Source organism: Pieris brassicae, chromosome 4 (genome assembly GCF_905147105.1).
Source record: "Pieris brassicae chromosome 4, ilPieBrab1.1, whole genome shotgun sequence".
NCBI classification, from domain to species: Eukaryota; Metazoa; Arthropoda; class Insecta; order Lepidoptera; family Pieridae; genus Pieris; species Pieris brassicae.
Window position 1 is genome coordinate 5,086,963 of NC_059668.1, and position 22,071 is coordinate 5,109,033.

Below are 22,071 nucleotides of genomic sequence, written 5' to 3' on the forward strand. Positions count from 1 at the left end.
AATGGATGAACCGTGGCTTTATGTGAATCATACCGTGTTTTATCTTTGGTGGCCTGCTCGTCCATCCTGCTCAATTAAACTGTCCTCATTATTACCTTGGTTCGCGTCAACTGTGAGAAAATTTAGCTGACGGGGATCCTTGTTTGTTTATACCAAATAATAATTGGAATGGACTTCCACCCGTACTTTTGCATACTGTGCAATTAAGGGCCAATTGTACCTCACCAATCACTGATTTCCATGACCTTTTTTTTCGTGATTTTCAGCAATGGTAAAGCAGTTTGTGAGAACCGACATTATTCGCTCTACCTGCCCATTGTCTCGACTAACACCACTCGCCACCTCATGAATCTCAATAGACCATTCATTACACAAGTTTTGGAAATTACTTCCGGAGAACGAAGTCACCTGATCAGAGATGATACGCTTACGCGTTCCAAATATGAGGACAAATTCTCTAAGGGCCGTGCATACAGACAGCGAAGTCAAATCTTTAACAACGGTCAAGTAACAAAATTTCGTAAAACCGTCAGCGATAACGATAACGTACTCATTAGAAACCCTTCCGCAGTTTCGAGCTCGTAACTATCATACCTACTTTCTACATCAGTTCTCTTACTAAAGTATCCAATAACCTTTAGCTGATTATCAAATTTTTGAAACAAAATTGCACCATATACTACACGGCCGTCGCTGCACAATTTTATCGGAGTTCCCCAGCCCTACTGGCATTTTACCAGTTTTAACATTAGTGTTAGAATTGCCACTAGTAAAATTAGCTTTATATTCCTCCAGTATCAATCTCAACCCATCAACATCCTCTTCGCCAGCCAAATCAGTATTAATTTGGTCCAGTACTGAGCCCGTGTTTATAGTCAGGCAAACGTTAACATCGCGTGCAATTCTAGCAAGAGTAAAAATCAAACCTGGCGTCCTAAACATTTCTCTACCTAAAATAATATCATATGGAATGAAATCAGAATCAACAACATTGAAAGTAACTTCGGTGTGAAATCCATCAAACTCGGCACAAGTCGTTATCGCTTGATAAGAGAAACATGAAGCAGAACCAACTCCAGTGAGACGGGTAAACGAGATTTCCTTTCCATCAGACAAACAACTAGCAATCTCCCTTTTCATTAACGAACATTCTGAACCACTGTCAATCAGCGCCCGTAATTTACAACCGCCCACACATACTACAATCAAAGAGTCACGGGAGGCAGAGCAAACGTTAACAGATCTCGCCTTTGCCGAATCGCTTACAGACACGCCAAAACTCTCCTCGCGCTGCTTACCCATCCAGTATCTAGTCGGTCTAAAAGCGCCAATTTGTTTGTAGAATACTCGACGTACGTCACGGCCTGGTCACTCGTGTACTCCACCATATCACGAAACAAATCGTGAAATCTTCTCGTCGTAACAAACTGGCTAGTCAGCCGATCCTTCAGTTCAAGTTTTGCACAGTGGATATGAACGCGTAGCCCACCTTTTAATGCGGCCTTGTAGGTGCGTGAACGCTGCGTTTCTTGTTTCGTAGTCGCTCCAGGAATTATTTTTCATGTGATGTTCAATATATTCACACCATTGTGTGAGCTTCACACTTGGTCCGGAGTTACATTAGGCGTGAAATATCCATTACTCAACGTACTGGCCGTTGCTGCAGTCACGGAGGATTAGTTTGGGAGCGATCCCACTTCTGATGTCACAGATTCAACGCGATTAATAATTGCAAAATTGGTGTTACTACCGTCGTCCGACATTATAACACAGTCAGTGCGCACGTCCGGCGCAGGCGACGTTCGAAATTCAAGTGACTAAAGAATTCACTTACTGCCACGAAACAGTCGCGCCACTGACATTTGGTAGATCACACAGACTAGGTATTGTCAATTGTCAACGTTGACAGTCTACCTTACCATACCACACCGCATCCTACGACTAACTTCAGAGTGGCGGGAATTTTAAATATTCATTCTCCGACATATATATCACAGGCTTGTCTTTTTCTCTAATTATAAGGAACTGTGACTGTTTTACCCTCGAAGTTCATATGAGGGGTTAATATATGTTATAATCAATGTTAATAGGGTTGTTATTGCTCCATGATATTATCAGTATTCCAACTGCTACTTCTTATACAATATGTAAACAATTATATTATTCATAAAACCCTAAAATACATTCAAACATAAACGAAAGATAGCCATTATGTCTAATAAAGAATACCAGAGTTATTTTATATCGTTTTTGAAGCATTTTTAGTTATATTAAATATATCTATTTGCTGGTAATATGTGTTAGTTTTGTTTAGTTTGATAAGGAATTTGAAATATTTGGGTTTGCCTTATGAAGGGGTGTGAATTAGTAAAAGCGACATTAATCAGGATAGCCAATTAAGCCGTTGCATATAGCGTGTAATAATATCAATACAATCTAGTTTAGACTTTGCCAGTCTAAAGATAATCTGCTGTCTCTAACCAAACCGTTATTACGAGACTCTTCAAAAACCACCAATTACTGGACGTTGCCTCTTAATTAAAGGAAGTGTCTGAATATTCATGGAAATATCAATTAATCTTTATTCCTTGATAATTAAAATGTAGGGCAGAGCTTTGAGTTTTATCTCGACCCTCATTATTTCTTGTAGGTGAAGTGCATACGTGGGCTGAGCGTTCGTTCTTTTCACTGTATTGGGTATTTATCTAAAGAACATATAAGTAGTGAGATTTATTTATTTAGGTCATAGTTATAAATAGACAATTAAATTTGTAATGATATAAATTATATTTCTATCTTTCTATAATAAATAACATACTTTTTGTAATGAATTTAAAAATCAGGGATATTATTTTATGTAGTACCAAACTTTTTCCTGAATTCTTCCGTACATTTGTCTCTAATAAAAACCTCTACATCCATTGAGAACGTAGCTACAAAGGTTGATAAACCACCAAGAAACCGAATACCGTAGCAGGTGTAAGTTATTCATATGCTCAGAGGGCGCACTTTGACCTTTTGATAGCCTTTTTAATATTTTAACACGTTACAACTGATATTGTTGAAATATGATATAGGCGGTCATTTTTAAATTTAAGCCTAAGTCTAATCTATAGTTGTTAAGCCTATATTACTTTAGTTTTAAATTGAAAATCAATGACTTGGTTCTAACATAAGTATCTAAATGCAGCGTTTTAATTTTAGTTAAAATAATAATTTTTATCACAGTAATAACACAATTTTACGGAAGCAGACGTCTCTTCAATTATAATTTTTAATTTGCGGGTATAAGCGTGAACGTGTGCAGTGTCGGCCTAGTGGCTCCAGCGTGCGACTCTCATCTATGAGGTCATAGGTTCGATCCCTGGCACGAATGGGCATGCACCAATGGATTTTCTTTCTATGTGCGCATTTAACATTAGCTCGAACGGTGAAGGAAACCATCGTAAGGAAACCGGCTTGTCTTAGACCCAAAAAGTCGACGGCGTGCGTCAGGCACAGAAGGCTGATCACCTACTTGCCTAGTGCATTAACAAATGATCATCAAACCGATACAGAAATCTGAGGCCCAGAAATATTGTCTGAATGTTAAATAAAATTGTACAACTTTTAAACAAATCTACAAAAACTGCTAAGCTTTAAGATATATTACATGTAATTTAAACGTAAACAACGCGAAGCCACAAAAACTTTTATACGGGGAAATTTTTCTCACAATATAACCGTGTGAATTAAGTTTTAGTAGTTTTGAGCACTATAGCAGTGAAGATTGAGTTCCAGATAAAAATAGGTAAAGTGAAAATCTATGAATAGATGTGAAATCGTTGGTTGGGCGAATGCCCCATTTACACTTCCCTGTTCCGCTTATAATAAATTACACAGCCATGTTACTAATTCTATGAATAACAGTTCTGACAGTCAATAAATAATTTATATAAACATTGTAAACAGGTTTTATTTTTATTTTTCAAAAAAGCAAATCGTAAAATAATCTTATTCGGATCATTGCTATAGAACAGTGTTAAGTGGTTTAAGTGTGCAACTTTCAAATCGGTCGTGCGTTTGATACTTCTTTACCGAAATATTATCTCTATGTGCGTTATAATGAGCACTTGCCTGTTAAGCGAAGGAAACTATTGCGAAGAAATTAATATGCTGATCACCTACTTGTTTATCAATAAAAAATGTGTGCGTGCGAAAAATGAATTATACTACTATATGTAACATTACAGAAATTGGTTAAATAAAGTTAAATTAGATAAGGTTTAACAAACCACTTTTATTATCATAGGCATGAATACAAATAATACAATTATTACATTTTACCTTATTACTACTAAGATTATTAAAGAATTTCATTAATTGTAATAGAATTATTACCGTTATTATTCTATATTATTAAATGTTATCGTTATTATATATTTTTGTTATTAATAGCTTCGGATCTCTTCTAATCACCCGTGGTAGGGCCAAGATGGCGCGTAACGGAAAAATATGACGCGTAACCACAAAATGTGACGGTAATGTTTTTTTCCAACGCCGAAAAAGAAGTTTCACTTCCAAAATGATTACAGAAAAAAAATCCAATCTAAGGCTATCATCCTATATACGCCTAATTGTTTGACCTTTCAACGTAACTTTCAGTGGCAATCTGATGATTGAGTTTTCGTCCCACGTAATGGCGAGTTTGCGTCATCAGCGATTATTAAAACTACATCGAACTTGGGCTTCGTGGATAATTTTAGTTTGTCTTTGGGAATTATTAACTCAATCATTGAGTTAAAATTGGACCTGGTTGGTCTAACAAAGTAGAAACAACTTATAGTAGGACTGGTCTTATGAAATGCCAAACCATTTCTTTCTTCTTATTTAGTTTTTTTATGTAATAGGAAGCAAACGGGCAGGAGTATGTGATACCGCCTCCCATGGACTCAGATTGCCAGAAGGTTCGCAAGTTCGTTGCCGGCCTTTCCAGTATTGGCACGTATCTTTTTTTCAAAGACCCTAATCGAATTGGTTCGAAAATACTTCAGTGGGCAGCGGGTTCCATATAGGGGACAAAACCTGCCTTGGAAAACGACGGACGTCGAGGTGATACCGATGGTATTTTGTATTCTGCCTTGACGTCCGATAATGAAACTAAGTTGCAAGTTTTAGACCGAACAACTCCTCTGAACACATGGTAAATGCGGTAGAAGGTGCAGACAGACCCCACATACCTACGCAACGTCAAAGGATCAAGCCGCACGGAAAGTGACTAGTCGTCTACAATTTGAATCGCTCTTCGTTGAATACGGTCAAGCGGAAGGAGCTGGTACTGGTTAGCTCCCGCCCAAAGGTGAGAACAGTACTCCACGTGGGGCCGAATTTGCGCTTTATAGAGTTGCAAGCGGTGGTCCGGAGTGAAATACCGTTTCGCCTTGCTGAGCACACCAAGAAGGGATCAGGCTAATTTAGCAATCCCTTCCAAATGACCGCGATACTGAACGTCATTCGATATGTCAACGCTCAGTATTTCGATGCTAGATGACGCTTTAAGGGGAGTGTTTTCAAAGAGAGGAGTAGCGACAAAGGGAGTTTTCTTAGCATAAAATTTTCTTATTGAAAGATTACGATTTTTTAATGGAAAATAAGCCTAAAATGACCTAATAGACCGACTTCAATATTTAAAAAAATATATTGATTGATCGCAGATAACGATTAAGTTATTGGCCAAAAATTTAATAACTCGCCTGATTTTGTCACAAAGAGATTTTTCATCAGGCAGCCCATTATCCGCATTCAGACTAGTAGCAGATCAGGCGCCATTTTGTCCATAATTCACACTCAATAGCGGGAAGTATTAAAAATGTAAAATGCATTCAAAGTGCAAAAAGAGTTTGAATATTTCCTGAAAGGGTGCCAAGCCGCGGGCGTGAGGCAAATCTGAAAACCTACTGTGTTTTATGGGACTACACTTTATCTATTATTTTTAGAGTATCGGTTATATTGTAACATGTGAAATATCTCTCAATAAATTCCAAATTAAAATTTTCTAGAAGTTTTACGGGTTGTTTAAATTGGCACATTATATTTAAATGCCTAAATGAGAATGAAGCAACACATAAGAATGACATTATGGATATAGTGAGACAAATTACATCACAATGGCTTAGTTTATCTCCGCTTGTTTAATTCAATACGTTTATTCTAAAAATCCTAGTTTTGGTGGTTAGATTTGTCAACGTCAGTGTGCTGCTGAATGGAATAACAGAAACCATAACAATAAATCGTAGCTAAATGGCATATAAAAAACATCTTAGTCCTCAGGTTAAAAATTTCCAAACACATTTTTGATAGATAGAGATATTTACTGCCATAGCAAACAACATTTACACTAATTGGTAAGACTAAATAATTTAAATACTCTATTTGGAAATGTTATTTTTAATTTTGTGGTAGGCCGTTTTGGCAAATTGTGTTTCACTACAGAGTATTATTTTCGTAAACTGTTAACGTATAACCCCTAAAGTTTGCTGATTCAAGATTTTCTATATATGTACTCAATTCACAATTAGAAGTAATAAATATCGTAAGGAAACTGTCATTTTGGACCGACAATGTAAGGCAAATAGCCAAAGCCCCAAACATATTTTTTTGTATTTATGCTCACATTTTGAAATGAAGGTAATAAAACACCATGATGAAAATATGTTAGGAATATTATAAATAAATAATATTACCGAAGTTGCGAGGGTGTATCTCGTGAGACGCGTAACTCACCATTCGTGAACAAGTTTATTGTAATTAATATTGTATTGTATCTTTTTAGTCAAAATTTGAGTGATAGAAAAAGTCCCTGGATACAATTACTGGGGAATAGAGTAGTTTTATTACAAAAAAAAATGTAGTAGAAAAAATGTGTGAAAACGATATGAGAATTTGACAAGTCGCAGCGCTAAACAGATCCATGCAACTTACAATCGAGTAGTCCGCAATATCATATTACCGAGAGGAATTCCTGTGTAAAGACATAAAGGTAGAAATATAAATAAGCAAAAGAAAACAATAACAATTAACAAAGTAAGATTGCTAAAACGTCATCGTTGTCATATGGTTTTTCGGCAAATGGATAATCACTATTTTATTGCAACATAAATCCATTTATATTTCGGAATGTACATGTGTAATTAACAAAGTAAGGTTGCTAAAACGCCTCGGCAAAAGGCGAAATTTTTCGGTAAATCACTATTTTATTGCAACATAAATCCATTTATATGTCGAAATGTACATATGCAAATGCACTAATTACAGAGCTTTGATTGGTTCTCATGCTATCCTTTTCATCAGAAAAACAATAATAATAGTAAATAATTAACAAAGTAAGGTTGCTAAAACGCCTCGGCGAAAAGCGAAATTTTTCGGTAAATCACTATTTTATTGCAACATAAATCCATTTATATGTCGAAATGTACATATGCAAATGCACTAATTACAGAGCTTTGATTGGTTCTCATGCTATCCTTTTCATCAGAAAAAACAATAATAATAGTAAATAATTAACAAAGTAAGGTTGCTAAAACGCCTCGGCGAAAGGCGAAATTTTTCGGTAAATCACTATTTTATTGCAACATAAATCCATTTATATGTCGAAATGTACATATGCAAGTGCACTAATTACAGAGCTTTGATTGGTTCTCATGCTATCCTTTTCATTTGACATCAGATCAAAGCCGTGATTGACGTCCGTGTGAAGGATGCCATTCATTAAATTTCTGTTCTGGTTCTGGCTAAGTAGGGCATTCATTAAAACGCAAATTTGGGTTATGTTTAATTTGAAATCAGTATCAGATTTTAAAATGCCAGACAAGTGTCCTGAACGTTGGAAAATGTGAAAAGCGTTTCAGAAATAATAATTCCTTCACCTTTACGAAGCAATGAAAATATTTTATAACGAAGGTTTTCGATTGAAATTATTTAAATATTATTTTATTTTAGAAATATAGATAATAACAGGTTATTTTTTACTAACGATGAAACACGAGGCCTTCTCGCTAACCGAAGCGATCTCTTCCAGACAACCCTAGTTAGAAAAATAGAAGAAGAAATTCTTATGGTAAATTGTTAAAAAAAATGTAACAATGAAAACTAAACGACAAATAATGCTAGTTCCAAGTTCAATAATAATATTTAACATGAAGTCACGATTGAGCGAGTATCATTATCCTCGGAGATCCTAAATGGATGAAAAAAAGTTATGATATAGGATTTCTAAAATTCATCTATCAGAGGATTAAAAGGAACTGAGTATATAAGATGGAAGAGATGACTCACAGGCCTAAGTCATAGGTACCTATTGACTTAGGCCTGTGAGTCAGCTACGTACGGAATTAAGACAGATGAACATATTTCCTGAGACCAAATTAAAATAAATACAAACAACACAAGAGATGAATAGCGGCATGTACATAATGTATACTTACTCTCAAACAGTCTCGGGCCACGTTAAAACTGCAATTACAGGAACATCTTAATACGCTAACATCTAGGTACGAGATTGCATTAAATAATGTATATAAAAGAGATGGCTACACTTAAAAGTTCAGAAAAAGGAATTGTCACAACTCCATTTCTGAATTATTACATTTAAGAATCTTTTTCAGACACTAGTTTTTGCCTGACTTTGCTAATTGCTGAACTTTAACGAGGTCTAGTTACGTCTCGATACTTTCTTTTACGGGTTAAACAACTGTACAAAACTAAGAACCAGCGGAGTTCCTTAACAATTACAACAGCTTTGACTTAGAAAATGGCTAGCATTACAAATTGCCATTCCTTTTACTAATTCCTTTTTCTTTTCCTTTATAAAATTTTGGTACATCTATATTTATGTATCTGTTTTCTTAATGTAAAACTGTTTCGCCAAAATAGCTTTGCTATATACTATGTTAACTAATTCGTTAAACAACGGCGAAAGTGTGATATATATAAGCATATAATAATAACAGTCCTTTGTACATACTATTAATATTAGTTGATTAATTTTATTAATATTATTCTGGTAGGCAAGAGTTTAATGGGCATTAAAGAGTCACATTACTTATGTTATTATCACGTCGAATTGAACTCAGATGCCTCATGACACTGTAAAACATACCAAGCCCTCAAAATAATCATTCTTTAGATTATGAGTATTATGAATTATGAATGTAACACATGCTATTATTATTTTTAATTGACGAAAGTAATCTTTTAATTCATTCTTATTAGAATTATGCTGAAGAGTTTGTTTGTTTGATTAAATATTTCAGTGACTGCCGGTTCGAAGAGTTATTACAATGTTTAAAGTTATCTTTGTTGTGTTTGTATTTCAAGTTATATACTCCCAAACAAACGTACTATTTAAAGTTTACCATGGGACGGAAATGCCTTTACTAAAAAAACAAATATTAAATACATCAATTATTAAATTTATTTCGGTGTTTTCGTATTATGAACACCATTTATCAAACAATTATGCACAGCTGAGGAAAAATAATTGTATTTTTGTTTTAATATCAATTAAACGAATGATATTTAAATTTAACGTTTTATTTGTGAATCCAACAGCTACAACAAGCTACAGTTGCAAACATCATTTTATCATTAGGATAAAGTTCACATTTCTTCAACATGTTTAATATTCCTTTTGTCATCCTAATACCCCCATCAAATGTCAAGCAGATCAAGATAACCATGAAACGAATTTATTCATGGAAATACTGTTACAATTGTCTTCTAAAAGACGTTCGGCTCTATTAAGAAATAGATACGAATCGGTACGATCGTGTTTCGTTATGGATGGGCATTTCCACGTTACTCTTATCTATATCTTATATTTGATATAACTAATTCATTGCGTACATTGAAGGGTTTGCTTCAAGTCCCCGAGAGATGGAAATCAAAACCAGCGATGGTCAACATGTTTTTCGAGAGAGTAGCTACCGTTATAATTGCCTGGTGTTCGGATATGGACTTCGCGGTCAAGATAAGGTCCAATGAATTGTGACAAAATTGCCAAGCGTGTTTATTGTGGTTGTTGGCAGACGTAAAACGCTTTCGGGCATACCCATTGTCTTGTTGGAGCCCGCTCAAATTGTCCATACAATGTTTTTGGCCAATGTTCGGACTCTGTTTTATTTAGTGTTAAACCGCATTAGTAATTACTCTTAACGGATGGTTTACTTAATTTATTGTAGTTTTAATTGCATTGCAATGTTTTATTAAAACAATTGTTGCTTTAAAATTTTAATAATAAATTATAGGATTGCGGATATACGCTGTTTTAAATACTATGATAAAATGTGATTTCGAGTTAAATTATGTGAAATATTAGTACTGTACATGTACATTTTTAATTTAAATAGTATATATATTCTATTTTTATGTTTACAATTTTACACTCTATTACAAAGAAAACAGTTATACATTATTCATTCTCGACTATTGTTACAACACTTAATCCAGAACAAATCTAAACTATACACAGAAACAGAAACAATTAATGACAATTAGCATATTTATAAATTACACACAGATCTATATGTTATTGAATGTACCATACTATAGTAACCTTTTTTCTAGATTCGAAAATAAAACCAAAGTCTAAACAAATCACCAACGAATAAAAAAAAGTAATTCATAAACGGCATAAAATAATTAATGTATTCCGTACCAGTTAATCGCACAAGGTGAATTACTAAATTATTTAGTAAAAGAGTTTCAACTATTCAACAATCATTTGAAATTATTTTTCCGACTATTCGGACTATTCCGAAACAATGCTTAAAATTCATTAAACATTTCGTGAAGATGCCCCTCATTTCTGTAAATAATTTTATTCAAGCATTTAGCTCTCCATTTTAATGTTTAATTAACCCAATTAACTCAATATGAGACGGAGCAGCGAATTTTAATGAAACGATATAATTTTGTTTTAGTGTTTTTTATCCATTTGAATATCATTTATGAACTGAACTGGTCATATGGCATTTGTAGGAAAAGGTTGTGGATTTTAAGGTCCAGGAAGCATCTACACATTCATTCGGATTTTACAAGAATTTCTCCGTTTCATAGTCTTCGCGTTTTGGAAGACTCAAAAATGAACGTAGTTATTTAAAAAAAAATTTTACGTCTTCTTCTGCAGCCTGCATTGATTTTAACCTTTAAGACATCTTTATATAAAAAATTGAATCCCTATTTTCCTTCATCACGGCATTATGCGTGAACGGCTCCTGTCCGGTTTCGCTAATTCTTTTGCTGTGTTTGTTATTGTCAGGACAAGGTTCTTATGAAAGAAAAAAATAATAAAATTGCACAGAAAATTAGAAAATTTAAGAATACTTAATGAGACATTAGTTACGATTGCAAACTTTGTTTTCAGTGCATAGCGCTTTTACAATTCAAAATTTTTTCATGTCACTTTATGGCGTTTGACATACCATTGAAAGAAGTATCGTCAAAGAGGATGTAAGAAAACTGAATATCTTTTAAAACAAATGCTTCGATCGGAGTTATTATATTAATAAAATACAAATAAAATAATTACGGGGGCTGTTTGTGTGAAAAACACATGGCCATTTATATGTCGCCTATTCCCATATCGGAATACCAACAAAACTATTTATATAGGCGCTAAAAAAACAATCAAATAATGTTGTACGAGTATATCATAAGCATTTTTAGTTAATTATACCAATTCGAAATCAATATTCATAGTTTAGACAAGACAACGTATGTCTGGTCCGCTTGTCTTAAATAGTCACTTCATTGTGTAGGTAATTTCAGAGCAATCGTGAATATAATTATGACTCGAAACATATACAAATATTTAAGTATGAATGTAAATTGCCACATATTTACAAAGGTGTAAATATAAAAACATTCCATTAAAATTCATGTATGATATAAATAAATGATAAGTTATGATCATTTTTCTAACAGTCATTTATAGATTTTCCAACCCGACACTGTTATTTTCACCGCGAATCAATGTCGTCAGGTGCATTTTCAACTATTAGGTCAGTTATATATATTTAATTTAGTATAACATTTATTTATCGGAATAATTATCACTATAGGACTTGACTTCAAAATAATAATATATCGTATAATCGATACCGTCCACTTTATTTTATGTACTCATTTGTCTTATCTCACAGCCCTCGAACTATTTGTATAGCAACTGTGTTTCATATCTACACTTTTATACGATCAAATTGGAAAGAGTACGAGTTTGTTTAAATATATAGGAACTGGGTGGGTACATATTATGGGTAATAAATTGGTATGCTAAAATTCGGGGGAACTTAGGTTGATAATCTTAAAGAGATTTAAAAGACTATTATTGCCGTAATATTTTTATAATTGCCGTTTAATTATTGTAAAAGAAGAAAAACTCATAAATCTGTGAGAAGCCACCGTTAATTAAAGATCTAGAAAATTACGATGATAATGCTTGAGACTCTTTGATTGAGAACTGAGATTTTTTTGTAATTATATTAAGATATAAATATTGTAATTGATCTCTGTACCTAAGTGTAAAACTTGACGATGCAATGAATTGTACTGTTTCAGTCTATATTGATTCATTTTTTTTGTGATAATATTACATTATTGTTTTCTTGATAATCCTATTTTTTTGGTAAGAACAGCAAGTCATATATTCCAATGCAAGAGAAATACAAACAAAAATTACAATATTTTTTATTAGATGATGACACATTATGAAACTTTTACAACAGCCTTTCCCGTATTTTCCCCAGCGAGCATGCCGACAAAGGCATCATATAGCTTATCAAACCCTTCGGTCACATGGCTTCTTGTCTTTATCTTGCCTTGTTTAATCCACTGAGCCAGAGCAGCTATCGCCTCTGGCATCCTGTTTTCTGGTTCTAACCACCTGGGTACTAAAAAACCCTCCACTTTTAGCTGCTTGAATAAGATGAGCGGCAGCAGTGATGTTGTCTTATACGTTGTTGGGTCCTCGTTGTACGAACTAATGCAACCGCAGAGAGATACTCTTCCATACAAATTCATTTGGCTATAAATAGCAGCTGTCAGCTCCCCGCCTACGTTGTCAAAATAACAATCTACTCCTTTTGGAGCTGCGTCTTTTAAGGCTTTACTAACATCCGCAGTCTTGTAGTTAATAGCTTTGTCGAATCCTAGTTCCTTCTCAAGCCATTGCACTTTATCATCGGAGCCAGCGAATCCAATAACTCTGCACCCTTTGATCTTTGCAATCTGTCCTACAATAGATCCGACGGCACCTGCTGCTCCTGACACAACCACGGTATCACCAGCTTTCGGTTTACAGATTTCAAGAAAACCAAAGTAAGCGGTGACTCCAGACATGCCTAAAGCTCCCAAAACCAACTCAACGGGTAGACCATGAAGATCTGGCAATATTTGTACATTACTGTAGGTTTCTTTTAAATTGGTAACCACGCTGTAGTCACACCATCCCTTATGAGTAACCACTCTGCAGCCAACTGGAAAGTCACGGTGCTTTGACTCTGTAATTGTACCTACTTGATAGCCGAACTGGTCGTAGGGAGTGGGTGTACCATAGTTGTAGGCTCTAAAATAAGGGTCAATACTGATCCATTCGGTTTTCACGGAGAAATGACCGGGTTTTAGCTGCGGCAATTCATATTCGACAAGTTCAAAGTCATCCTTTTTGGGAACTCCTTGAAAATGCCTTTTTACGACGTATTTTCTTGCCTTCACCATTATAACACGTTCAGCTGTAAGTGGTAAAGAAATTATAATTAAATTCAATTAAATTATTTAAGACATAGTGTTAAGAGCTTATCGCATAGTTCAAAAACCTAACTGTTCAAGTGATAAGAACATCTTGTGATATAGATGTGAACACGATAATTAATTTAAATACTTACTGAATATTATCTTTCAGGAATCCGATCGTTTACTACTTTTTATTATTGAGTTTTTATCTTCACACTTATAATATTCAAATATATACTTTAAGTTTTTTTTACAATAATTCACGTAATTAATTAACTTATTTTAAAACATGCAAATAAAATATTAGACTGATATTCTATCACACTATCAACAAGTAGTGAACCGTCATAGGCGAATGACGACGATAAGCAACGATATTATCATCCTGTTGCACACACTCACGCCATACACATACGCTGCGCACATTTATATCTCATCACCATTATATTAGGTCCTTACATATGAAATTGACGTTTTGTCGAACTGGCCTCAATATCTCCTCTTTGGTTAGGAATTCCAAATTCAATTTTTTACAGCTTGTTACTGGTGTATTTGCTTTTCGAATATCATAATTCACTTCAATTTCCCGTTAAATTTTTTTCTTTGCGTCACTCTATTTATATATTTATAACATGGAAAACATGAACAATACTGCAGAAACGGCTCGAATGATTAATGTGTAAGGCGGCGCTGTCGTTAAAGAAAACACGGTGTGTTTTGGTTCTAAACGTTGGCGACCGAGGTTGATCACGAAGAATTGAAGGCTATTGTGGAAGCGGATCGCATACTACGTCTGAGTTAGCTGCGGAGTTAGGGATAAAACTGTATTAATCCACTTGAAGCAAATTGGAAAGGTGAAAAAGCTAGCGCTAGACCACACACAGCACAACAGACTGCTACCAAATTGGAGGAGCTTCAATTGGAATGTTTAAGACATCTATCGTACTTCTCGGACCTTGCTCCAAAAGATTTTTTCGAAATTTTAATAAAAAACTTGCAATAAGCGAGGTAAAAAATCCAACTCTAATCTGGCGCCTTCAAAGATTTTATTAATTTTTTAATAAAGGGAATTACGTATAAGATGGCAAAAGTGCATAGATAGCACTGGATGTACCTGTGGATGAACTTTGATTAATTAAATATATTCTAAAAAAAAATATAATCTAAAATATGAAGTTCTATAAAAAAAGTTAACTGTTACATAGAGTATGATTAGTAACTTTTTTAGAATCGCTTATTCTGTCATAGTTTGAAGGCAACGGTCAAATTTTGGTTCAGCCGAGCGGTCATGATACGAATTTTCATACAAATTAAATGAACGAAATCTGATTACCGCTGAGGTCACGTGCGAACATGAACTGTCTCGTTTTTTCGATGTCATACGAATAAGCGATGCATCTCAGTTGAAGATTGTCAATAGGCTCGCAATAAGTAAGTTCATAGTAGGCCCCCAGTACTCCGTTACTTTGAAAAAACTATAGCGGTCCCTACTTTATATTAAGTTTTGGTACAATGCGGTCCGAAGCGACATCAGTGCTAGCTAGTGATATTGAAAATTAGGTACATAAGTTCAATATTGAAGTCGACATTGCTTTCAGACACATGCTGTACCGACTTGGTTCAGCCAATCAGCCGTAATAGTCAACCGATGTCGTAGGTCCCTTGTGGGCTGCTGCACCCATCGCAAATACTTCCAGTGCTCAAACACGTCTTGCCAAAATAAAAGATAATTTCAATTTTTTATCATAATAGTTTCACGGCACACATAAAAGCGAAATAAATACGTAATTTACGCTTAACTGTAACCGATTTACAGGCTTTAAAATAGGTTTACATTAGATACAGCTTGGGCACAACAATGCATCAGTTCGGTACTGTGCAAGCGATTAGTGTTTCAACCACATTCACCGCACGCTTTAATAGTGATTTACTCATAGCAAGGATATATTGCTGATAATCAACAAAATTATAGTTTCAATTTTTCTAGAGTAATTTAATTATTAATTAGTCTTCGCCTTTGCAAGAATCTTTCACCATTGCAATGTACTTCGTGCTTCCAATTCCGAATACCATTGTTTCGAGGTCCTTACAACTTGTCATTATTATTTATACAGTATAGGAGTTTTTTAGGCTCAGCGTAAAGAAAAAACCTTATCCATTAAAACTAATTCAATATCGCACTTTATACTAAAGCACTCTGAGTCTAGCGAACCATTTGGAAGCTTCATAGAAACAGAATCTTCGTAGATACCTTCGTCTCTTTCCGGCAGTTTAGTTTCCGCTGTGATGAATAGAGACAAATGCGTACTTTGAAATTGAGTTAATTTTTAAGAATAAGGGAGTAGGTTTGTTTACCTATCCATCTACGAAAAATAAACGCAAGAAACAACAAAATCATGTTTATACGAATAAAATGGGTTGTTCCATTGCTGGGAGTCCCTATGAGAGAATGAATAACTACCAAGACTTTGGGGCCAGAAAGTAAAAAAACGTTAACGTAAAATTTTAAGGAAAGCAATATTTGTAAACAAATAAAATAAAATTTTGATCATGATGACTTCTTATCAGAGTAACGGAGCCTCGAACTCATAGCACGCAAAAAATGTACATTACATTTGCAGAATTATTAAAAAACGTATAAGTATTCATAACCGAATGCCTTTACTATATGGCGTATTTTAATAAAAAATCACTAGTCATAATTCAGTAATTGAGTTTGTACTTATTTTACTTTGTGTTAGTTGCTTAATTATTTTATTAGAGTGTCTATGACTTTGTTTGAATGATAACAGTTATTAAAACTAAAAGAATTTTTTACAAGCTATAAATATTAAAATTTCGCTCACAAACAAAACAAATAATAAACTAATATATACTTGTTACAAAACAGTTCAAATGATTGTACCCCGCTAATATACCTAGGAGAGCAGTGTTGGCCTAGTGGCTTCAGTGTGCGCCTCTCATCCCTGAGATCGTAGGTTCGATCCCCGGCTGTGCACCAATGGATTTTCTTTCTATGTGCGCATTTAACATTAGCTCGAACGGTGAAGGAAAACATCGTGAGGAAACCGGCTTGCCTTAGACCCATAAAGTCGACGGTGTGTGTCAGGTACAGAAAGGCTGATCACCTACTTGTCTTTTCAATTCACAAACGATCATGAAACAGATACAGAAATCTGAGGCCCAGACCTAAAACAGGTTGTTGCGCCATTTATTAATTAAATATACCTAGGGTATTGTGACATACCTCCAGAACAAAATCAAAATGAAAACGAAATGATTTATTCATATAGGCTTAATGAACGTCCGAAAAAAAAAATGCTTCTAAATTTATATTTACTGCTCTGAAATCAAGAGTGTGGTACGGATGAGTATAACTAATACCAATAAACTCTCGTTTACTCTTTTAAATCGCTATTTTTTATAAAATATTTTTAAACGCCTGAAACCATTACATCATACGCCTTAATACTCACATCACACAACACAAAGGCGAAAACAACATCAAGGTAAATAAAGGCAGAAAATAATTAATACAAAACCAAAAAGTCCGACCATTAAAGCCAAAAGAAATGTTAATTGAGAAACAAAAAGTAATCTAAAAGTTAAATTTAATTAAATATCAAGTAAAACCTTATGATAACGACAAAGAAATGGAATAAGAGAAAGGTGCGCTATCTCTGGGTAACATATTGTTACGAAGACGGGTCGACTGCAATATTTCTAGATTTTTCCACCAGTTATAGAACTTTTCAGCAGGCTGAAATGTGATTTCTGACCGTTTCAGGAGAGGGTCAATAAAAATATTAGACAATTCTAATTTGCATAATGTTACCCTAGTTTTCAAGGAAGCTGAAACATTTACTCAGGCACTTTCAGAACATGGGTAGTCGAGTGGTGCAGTTTTCGGGAGACCCGTTTTCAGGCCTAGTTATACCCCTTTTATGAGGGAATATTCTAGAATGAATTTTCTAGGTGTGGGACAACGAAGGAATGATTCGCGAGAGAGAGGGAAGTTCGGAACCTTCTCGAAGCTTGACTGAGCACTCTAGAACGCCCTACGACAAGGACGGAGCTATGTGAGAAAGAGACAAAGAGTACGGACGTTCGAGAATTGTGCAATCGCTACTCAGGAGCAATCCCGCCTAGAGAATTCTCGAATATTGTTAAGGATTATTCCCAGAGATATATAAGCGAGCTGAAACGCGACAAGTAGTTTCGAATGCGATATCAAGAGATAAACTGCGAATAAAGACAAGTAATAAAGTGTTGTGTGAAGTTTGCATGAGTAAGTAATTAGTGACTGTTTTTTGCGAGTAATATGTGCTCATAAAGTCCTCATTGATTAATCAAGAAATAAACCCTTAAGGTAATCTACAGCATTTTCTATCCGATCCCCTAGCTCGTAACAATATGTCTAATCAGTTATCGAGATCCATTTGTGGCATAGCAAAAATATTAATGACTATCAAATAAAAAACCCATGGTCGAATTATGAGAAGATAATATTAATTTTAATTGTTTGATCCACAGCGTTTTTAGTCTAATCAAAGATACTCTTTACGTTGCGTCATTTCGCTTTATCACTCACAAACCCGTAGTGCTTATAACACTCATAACGTTGGGCGGAAATTGTATACTTTATCAGATACAAACTATTTTATGCTGATATTACCCAACAAATATGCTAGCTATTGTTCTTAAAGGACTAGCCATGTAACGACGCTTCGTCTATCGCCCGCAGCAACACGCACAAATACTATTGCCGTTTATCGCACCACAAACAACTTCGCTTTACATGAGCCGACATTTTTACATTTATAATTTTTTTTTACATTTTATATGTATAGAAATATTTTAATATATTCTTGCTTATAGAAGGCATACCACATGAGAATCTAAAAATCTTTAACGTTTGTAAGGCACAGAAAGCTGACCACCTACTTGGCTAAAAGAAAAAGGGCAATTATAAAGCAGTCTGAGGCCAATACCTATACAGTTATTATTATTACATAGATTTATGGACGTTAAAGTCAAAGTCACAGTAAAAAATCATTCATTCATATAGGTAACGGAATGTACACTTATGAACGTCAAAAAAAGTTCATTAAATGCTTCTAATTTTACATTTACTGCCAGTTCTCAAATCAAGGTCGTAGAACGGAAGAGAAGAACTGGCAATAAACTCTCCGCCATTCTTTTTAATCGCCAAGTTTTTTTTTTGTATTACACAACGTTTGTAAGGAGCTGCAACCATTACACCATGTTCCATATGACATCTTAAGAAATAAATAATAATAAAATAAATTAAAAATTAAAAACAAATCTTATCAAAATAATTAGTCATTTTAGAGTCAAAACAATTATCTGTTGCAGTATTTGTATCAGCAGAATATAGAAACGTTGTAATTATAAAAATAATATTCAGAAATATGTAATTTTAAAATGAATTGAATACCTTAATCATAATACATATATCATAACCAATTCCTAACAGAATCGTATCGTATTGTCTATAAGGTATGTGTGTTGGCCGACATAGAACAGTGGATATATTTCACATTCTAGTTACAAGAACGGAAGAATGTGGCCATAAACATAAATATATGTTGCATTCTAATAGAAATTTTGAAATTATTGCTTGCAATACGCAACAATACATAGTCAATGATTTTTATGACTTTTTTATTTTTTGTTTTATATTTTGAGTTATAAACACAATAGAAACAGTTTGAAAAGAGTTGCGTATTTTAAATTAACGTACCTGGCCTTGGCCTTAGATTTCTGTATCAGTTTCTTCTTTTTGTAATAGGTGGTATGACTTTTACGCCTGACCTATTCGCTCTGTTTCTAAGGCATGCCGGTTTCATCACGTTACATAGACGGAAAAGTCCATTGGCCCACAGCTGTGATTTGGTAGCATGACCTCAGAAGTAAAATAATATTATTTGAATTATCTTTCATAGAAAACACTTTATTCTTTATATTGCTTTACAAATTGGATCTATACTTAACATTATCACATTTTTATCGATTTTTTCCGTATCAGCGGGAGACCCACTCAGATCTCTTCAGATAGGTTTATTATCTTCAATATAATATTTTTATAAGACTCTTTATTATTCTTGTATTAATATTATGAAACAAGAAGGAACGCGATGGCGAAGCATTGTTGACTTCTTCTGCGGCGTATATAGAAAAATAAGTCATTATTAAGGTTATTATTTAAAGTCAAATTATTAATATCGTACTGAACTTACGACGGTAATGATACTACTTTATACATTTTTACAATAAATATTGACAGCTTAAAATAAATTAATTAACTTTAGTAGAGTAAATGCATTTCAATATTAACCTAAGTTATTCATAAAAATGTAGAACTCCTTTTGTCTTTAGAAGCAGATTCAAATCGTAACTTCAATATAGAATTTCCTTTTAGCCAATCATAGACTTCGACATTGTCTGTCATTAGTCTGGGAGTCAAGTTTATGATAGTCGTATTTCCCAAACTAAACCAAGCTGTGTAAATATTCTAGATATAAACTTAATTGGAGCAGAAGCGACAGACTTCTAAAACATTAGCCCTAATAAAAGTTGAATGAACTCGACTTGTTTCCAAAACATTTTATCGTAAACTTTCCAGCTTGTTCCGGATTCCGGTAAACTTCGAGCCGGAACTTTGCCTCAATAATTGTACGTTACAACTGACTTCTGAAATGTAATTTAAGAATAGTTATCTATATAAATATTTGTTTTACACACATAATTAGTTTTGGCATCAGATTACTTTTAACGGAAGTGCGTAATTTAATACTGGTTTCATAGGCTAGTCAAAGATCTTTTTTAAGATCTAATTGCATTTACGTTGAAATAATTTAATATTTATGTTTTACTAACTTACGATATTTTGACCCAATCCTTTTAGTAGTTACATACCGACACATAATATATTTTGCTATGTTATCTTCTTATAGATATTGTTCGCTCTTCCTAAGTAATAAATAAAGCTAAATTTTCCATATTTTTTTATTTTTTCCAAGTTTTCTCTCCATAAAACCTTTACTCAGACTGCAAGGAATACATTAAAAAAATACTCTAATGGGTGCAACCGTCTTTGAGTTTGGCGATTCATTTTTATTTATATAAAGATAAGTTTAAAAGATTTATACACGATGCCTACAAGACTTGCCCTTTTCTATTTTATACAATAGTTATTCATAATACAAGATAGTCAGGGTTGAAAAATGTTGTTAAAGTAATAATTGTTCGCTAATCGACAATAATGTTACTATTATTTCATTGTTGCAAATTTTGTTGTATTAATACTTTGTTTTTAATCATACACCGTTGAGTCTCTCTTGTAGATAAATAAACATTCCAGTAGAATATTATGTTAAGTAAAAATAGTTAATTGGATTATAGACCTTTGTCTTACTGATTCAAGAGATTTAGGCAGGCAAGACGTGTAATTCATTTTCATATTGTTATAAACCGTGTAATACTTACATTCCATTAAAAAACCGATACTTCCATGATTAAACTGTTAAGTTAATCTTGTTAAAACCTCGTTTCAATAAAGATCCGGACATAAGTGTGTTTTGTTAGATTTTCTGGCTCATCGCTAGTTTGGTGGTAATAAAATTGGATCGTCCATTCCCTTTTATAGTTGCTACGAGAATTGGGAACGGTTCGTGCAGTTTTTACTTTGCTACAGCTTGCTATTATTGCGTTTATTTCCAGTTACTTTTGTAACGAGGTTAATACTATTACTAGACTTCCTAGTTTCTGTTTCCTATCTTATAATTATAAACTTTTCCTTACAGGTTCGTTTATTGAACAATTAACGAGTATTTTATTAAACAGCAGTAACAATTCTGATTTCTTTACGTAGTACTTCAAAAGCTTTACAAGCTGTTTCAAATAAAATTCAATCTTCGAACGCACGCTATCGATTTTTGGGAACAAGACGCACTTTCTCACGATGTTTTTCTGCTTTGTAAGGGCAGACATTTCATCATGTTCTCAGTCGGGACTTAAACGCACGATCTTAAGGTTCATAGCCAAGGCCAAAGGGGTTAAGGACTGAGCTGATTGACACAATCCGTGTACAATTCAAATTATAGCAAGGCACTTTGATATTAAACATGAAAGTCAATAATTTAAAATAGTAACATCATTAAAAAGCTCAGAGTTTCTCAAGAAATGTTGAGTGTTGCCTTTTAACTTGGCAGCATTAAAACATTAAATTACATTGAATGTAGTCTAAATAGGTCATAATTATAACGCTTTTGTGAATTTTCA

At 33.9% G+C, this 22,071-nt stretch overlaps 1 protein-coding gene across 1 annotated transcript; it reads right to left on the reverse strand.

Annotated features, from left to right (window-relative positions):
• Window positions 1-12,707: 12,707 nt before the first annotated feature.
• Window positions 12,708-14,113, reverse strand: LOC123708998 (prostaglandin reductase 1-like). Its single transcript, XM_045660072.1, has 2 exons — window positions 13,920-14,113; window positions 12,708-13,766 (listed from the first exon to the last, which is right to left on the reverse strand). Exon 2 carries the CDS (start codon window positions 13,750-13,752, stop codon window positions 12,742-12,744), a length of 1,011 nt encoding a protein of 336 aa, XP_045516028.1. The 5' UTR covers window positions 13,753-13,766; window positions 13,920-14,113; the 3' UTR covers window positions 12,708-12,741.
• Between the last annotated feature and the right edge of the window lie 7,958 nt (window positions 14,114-22,071).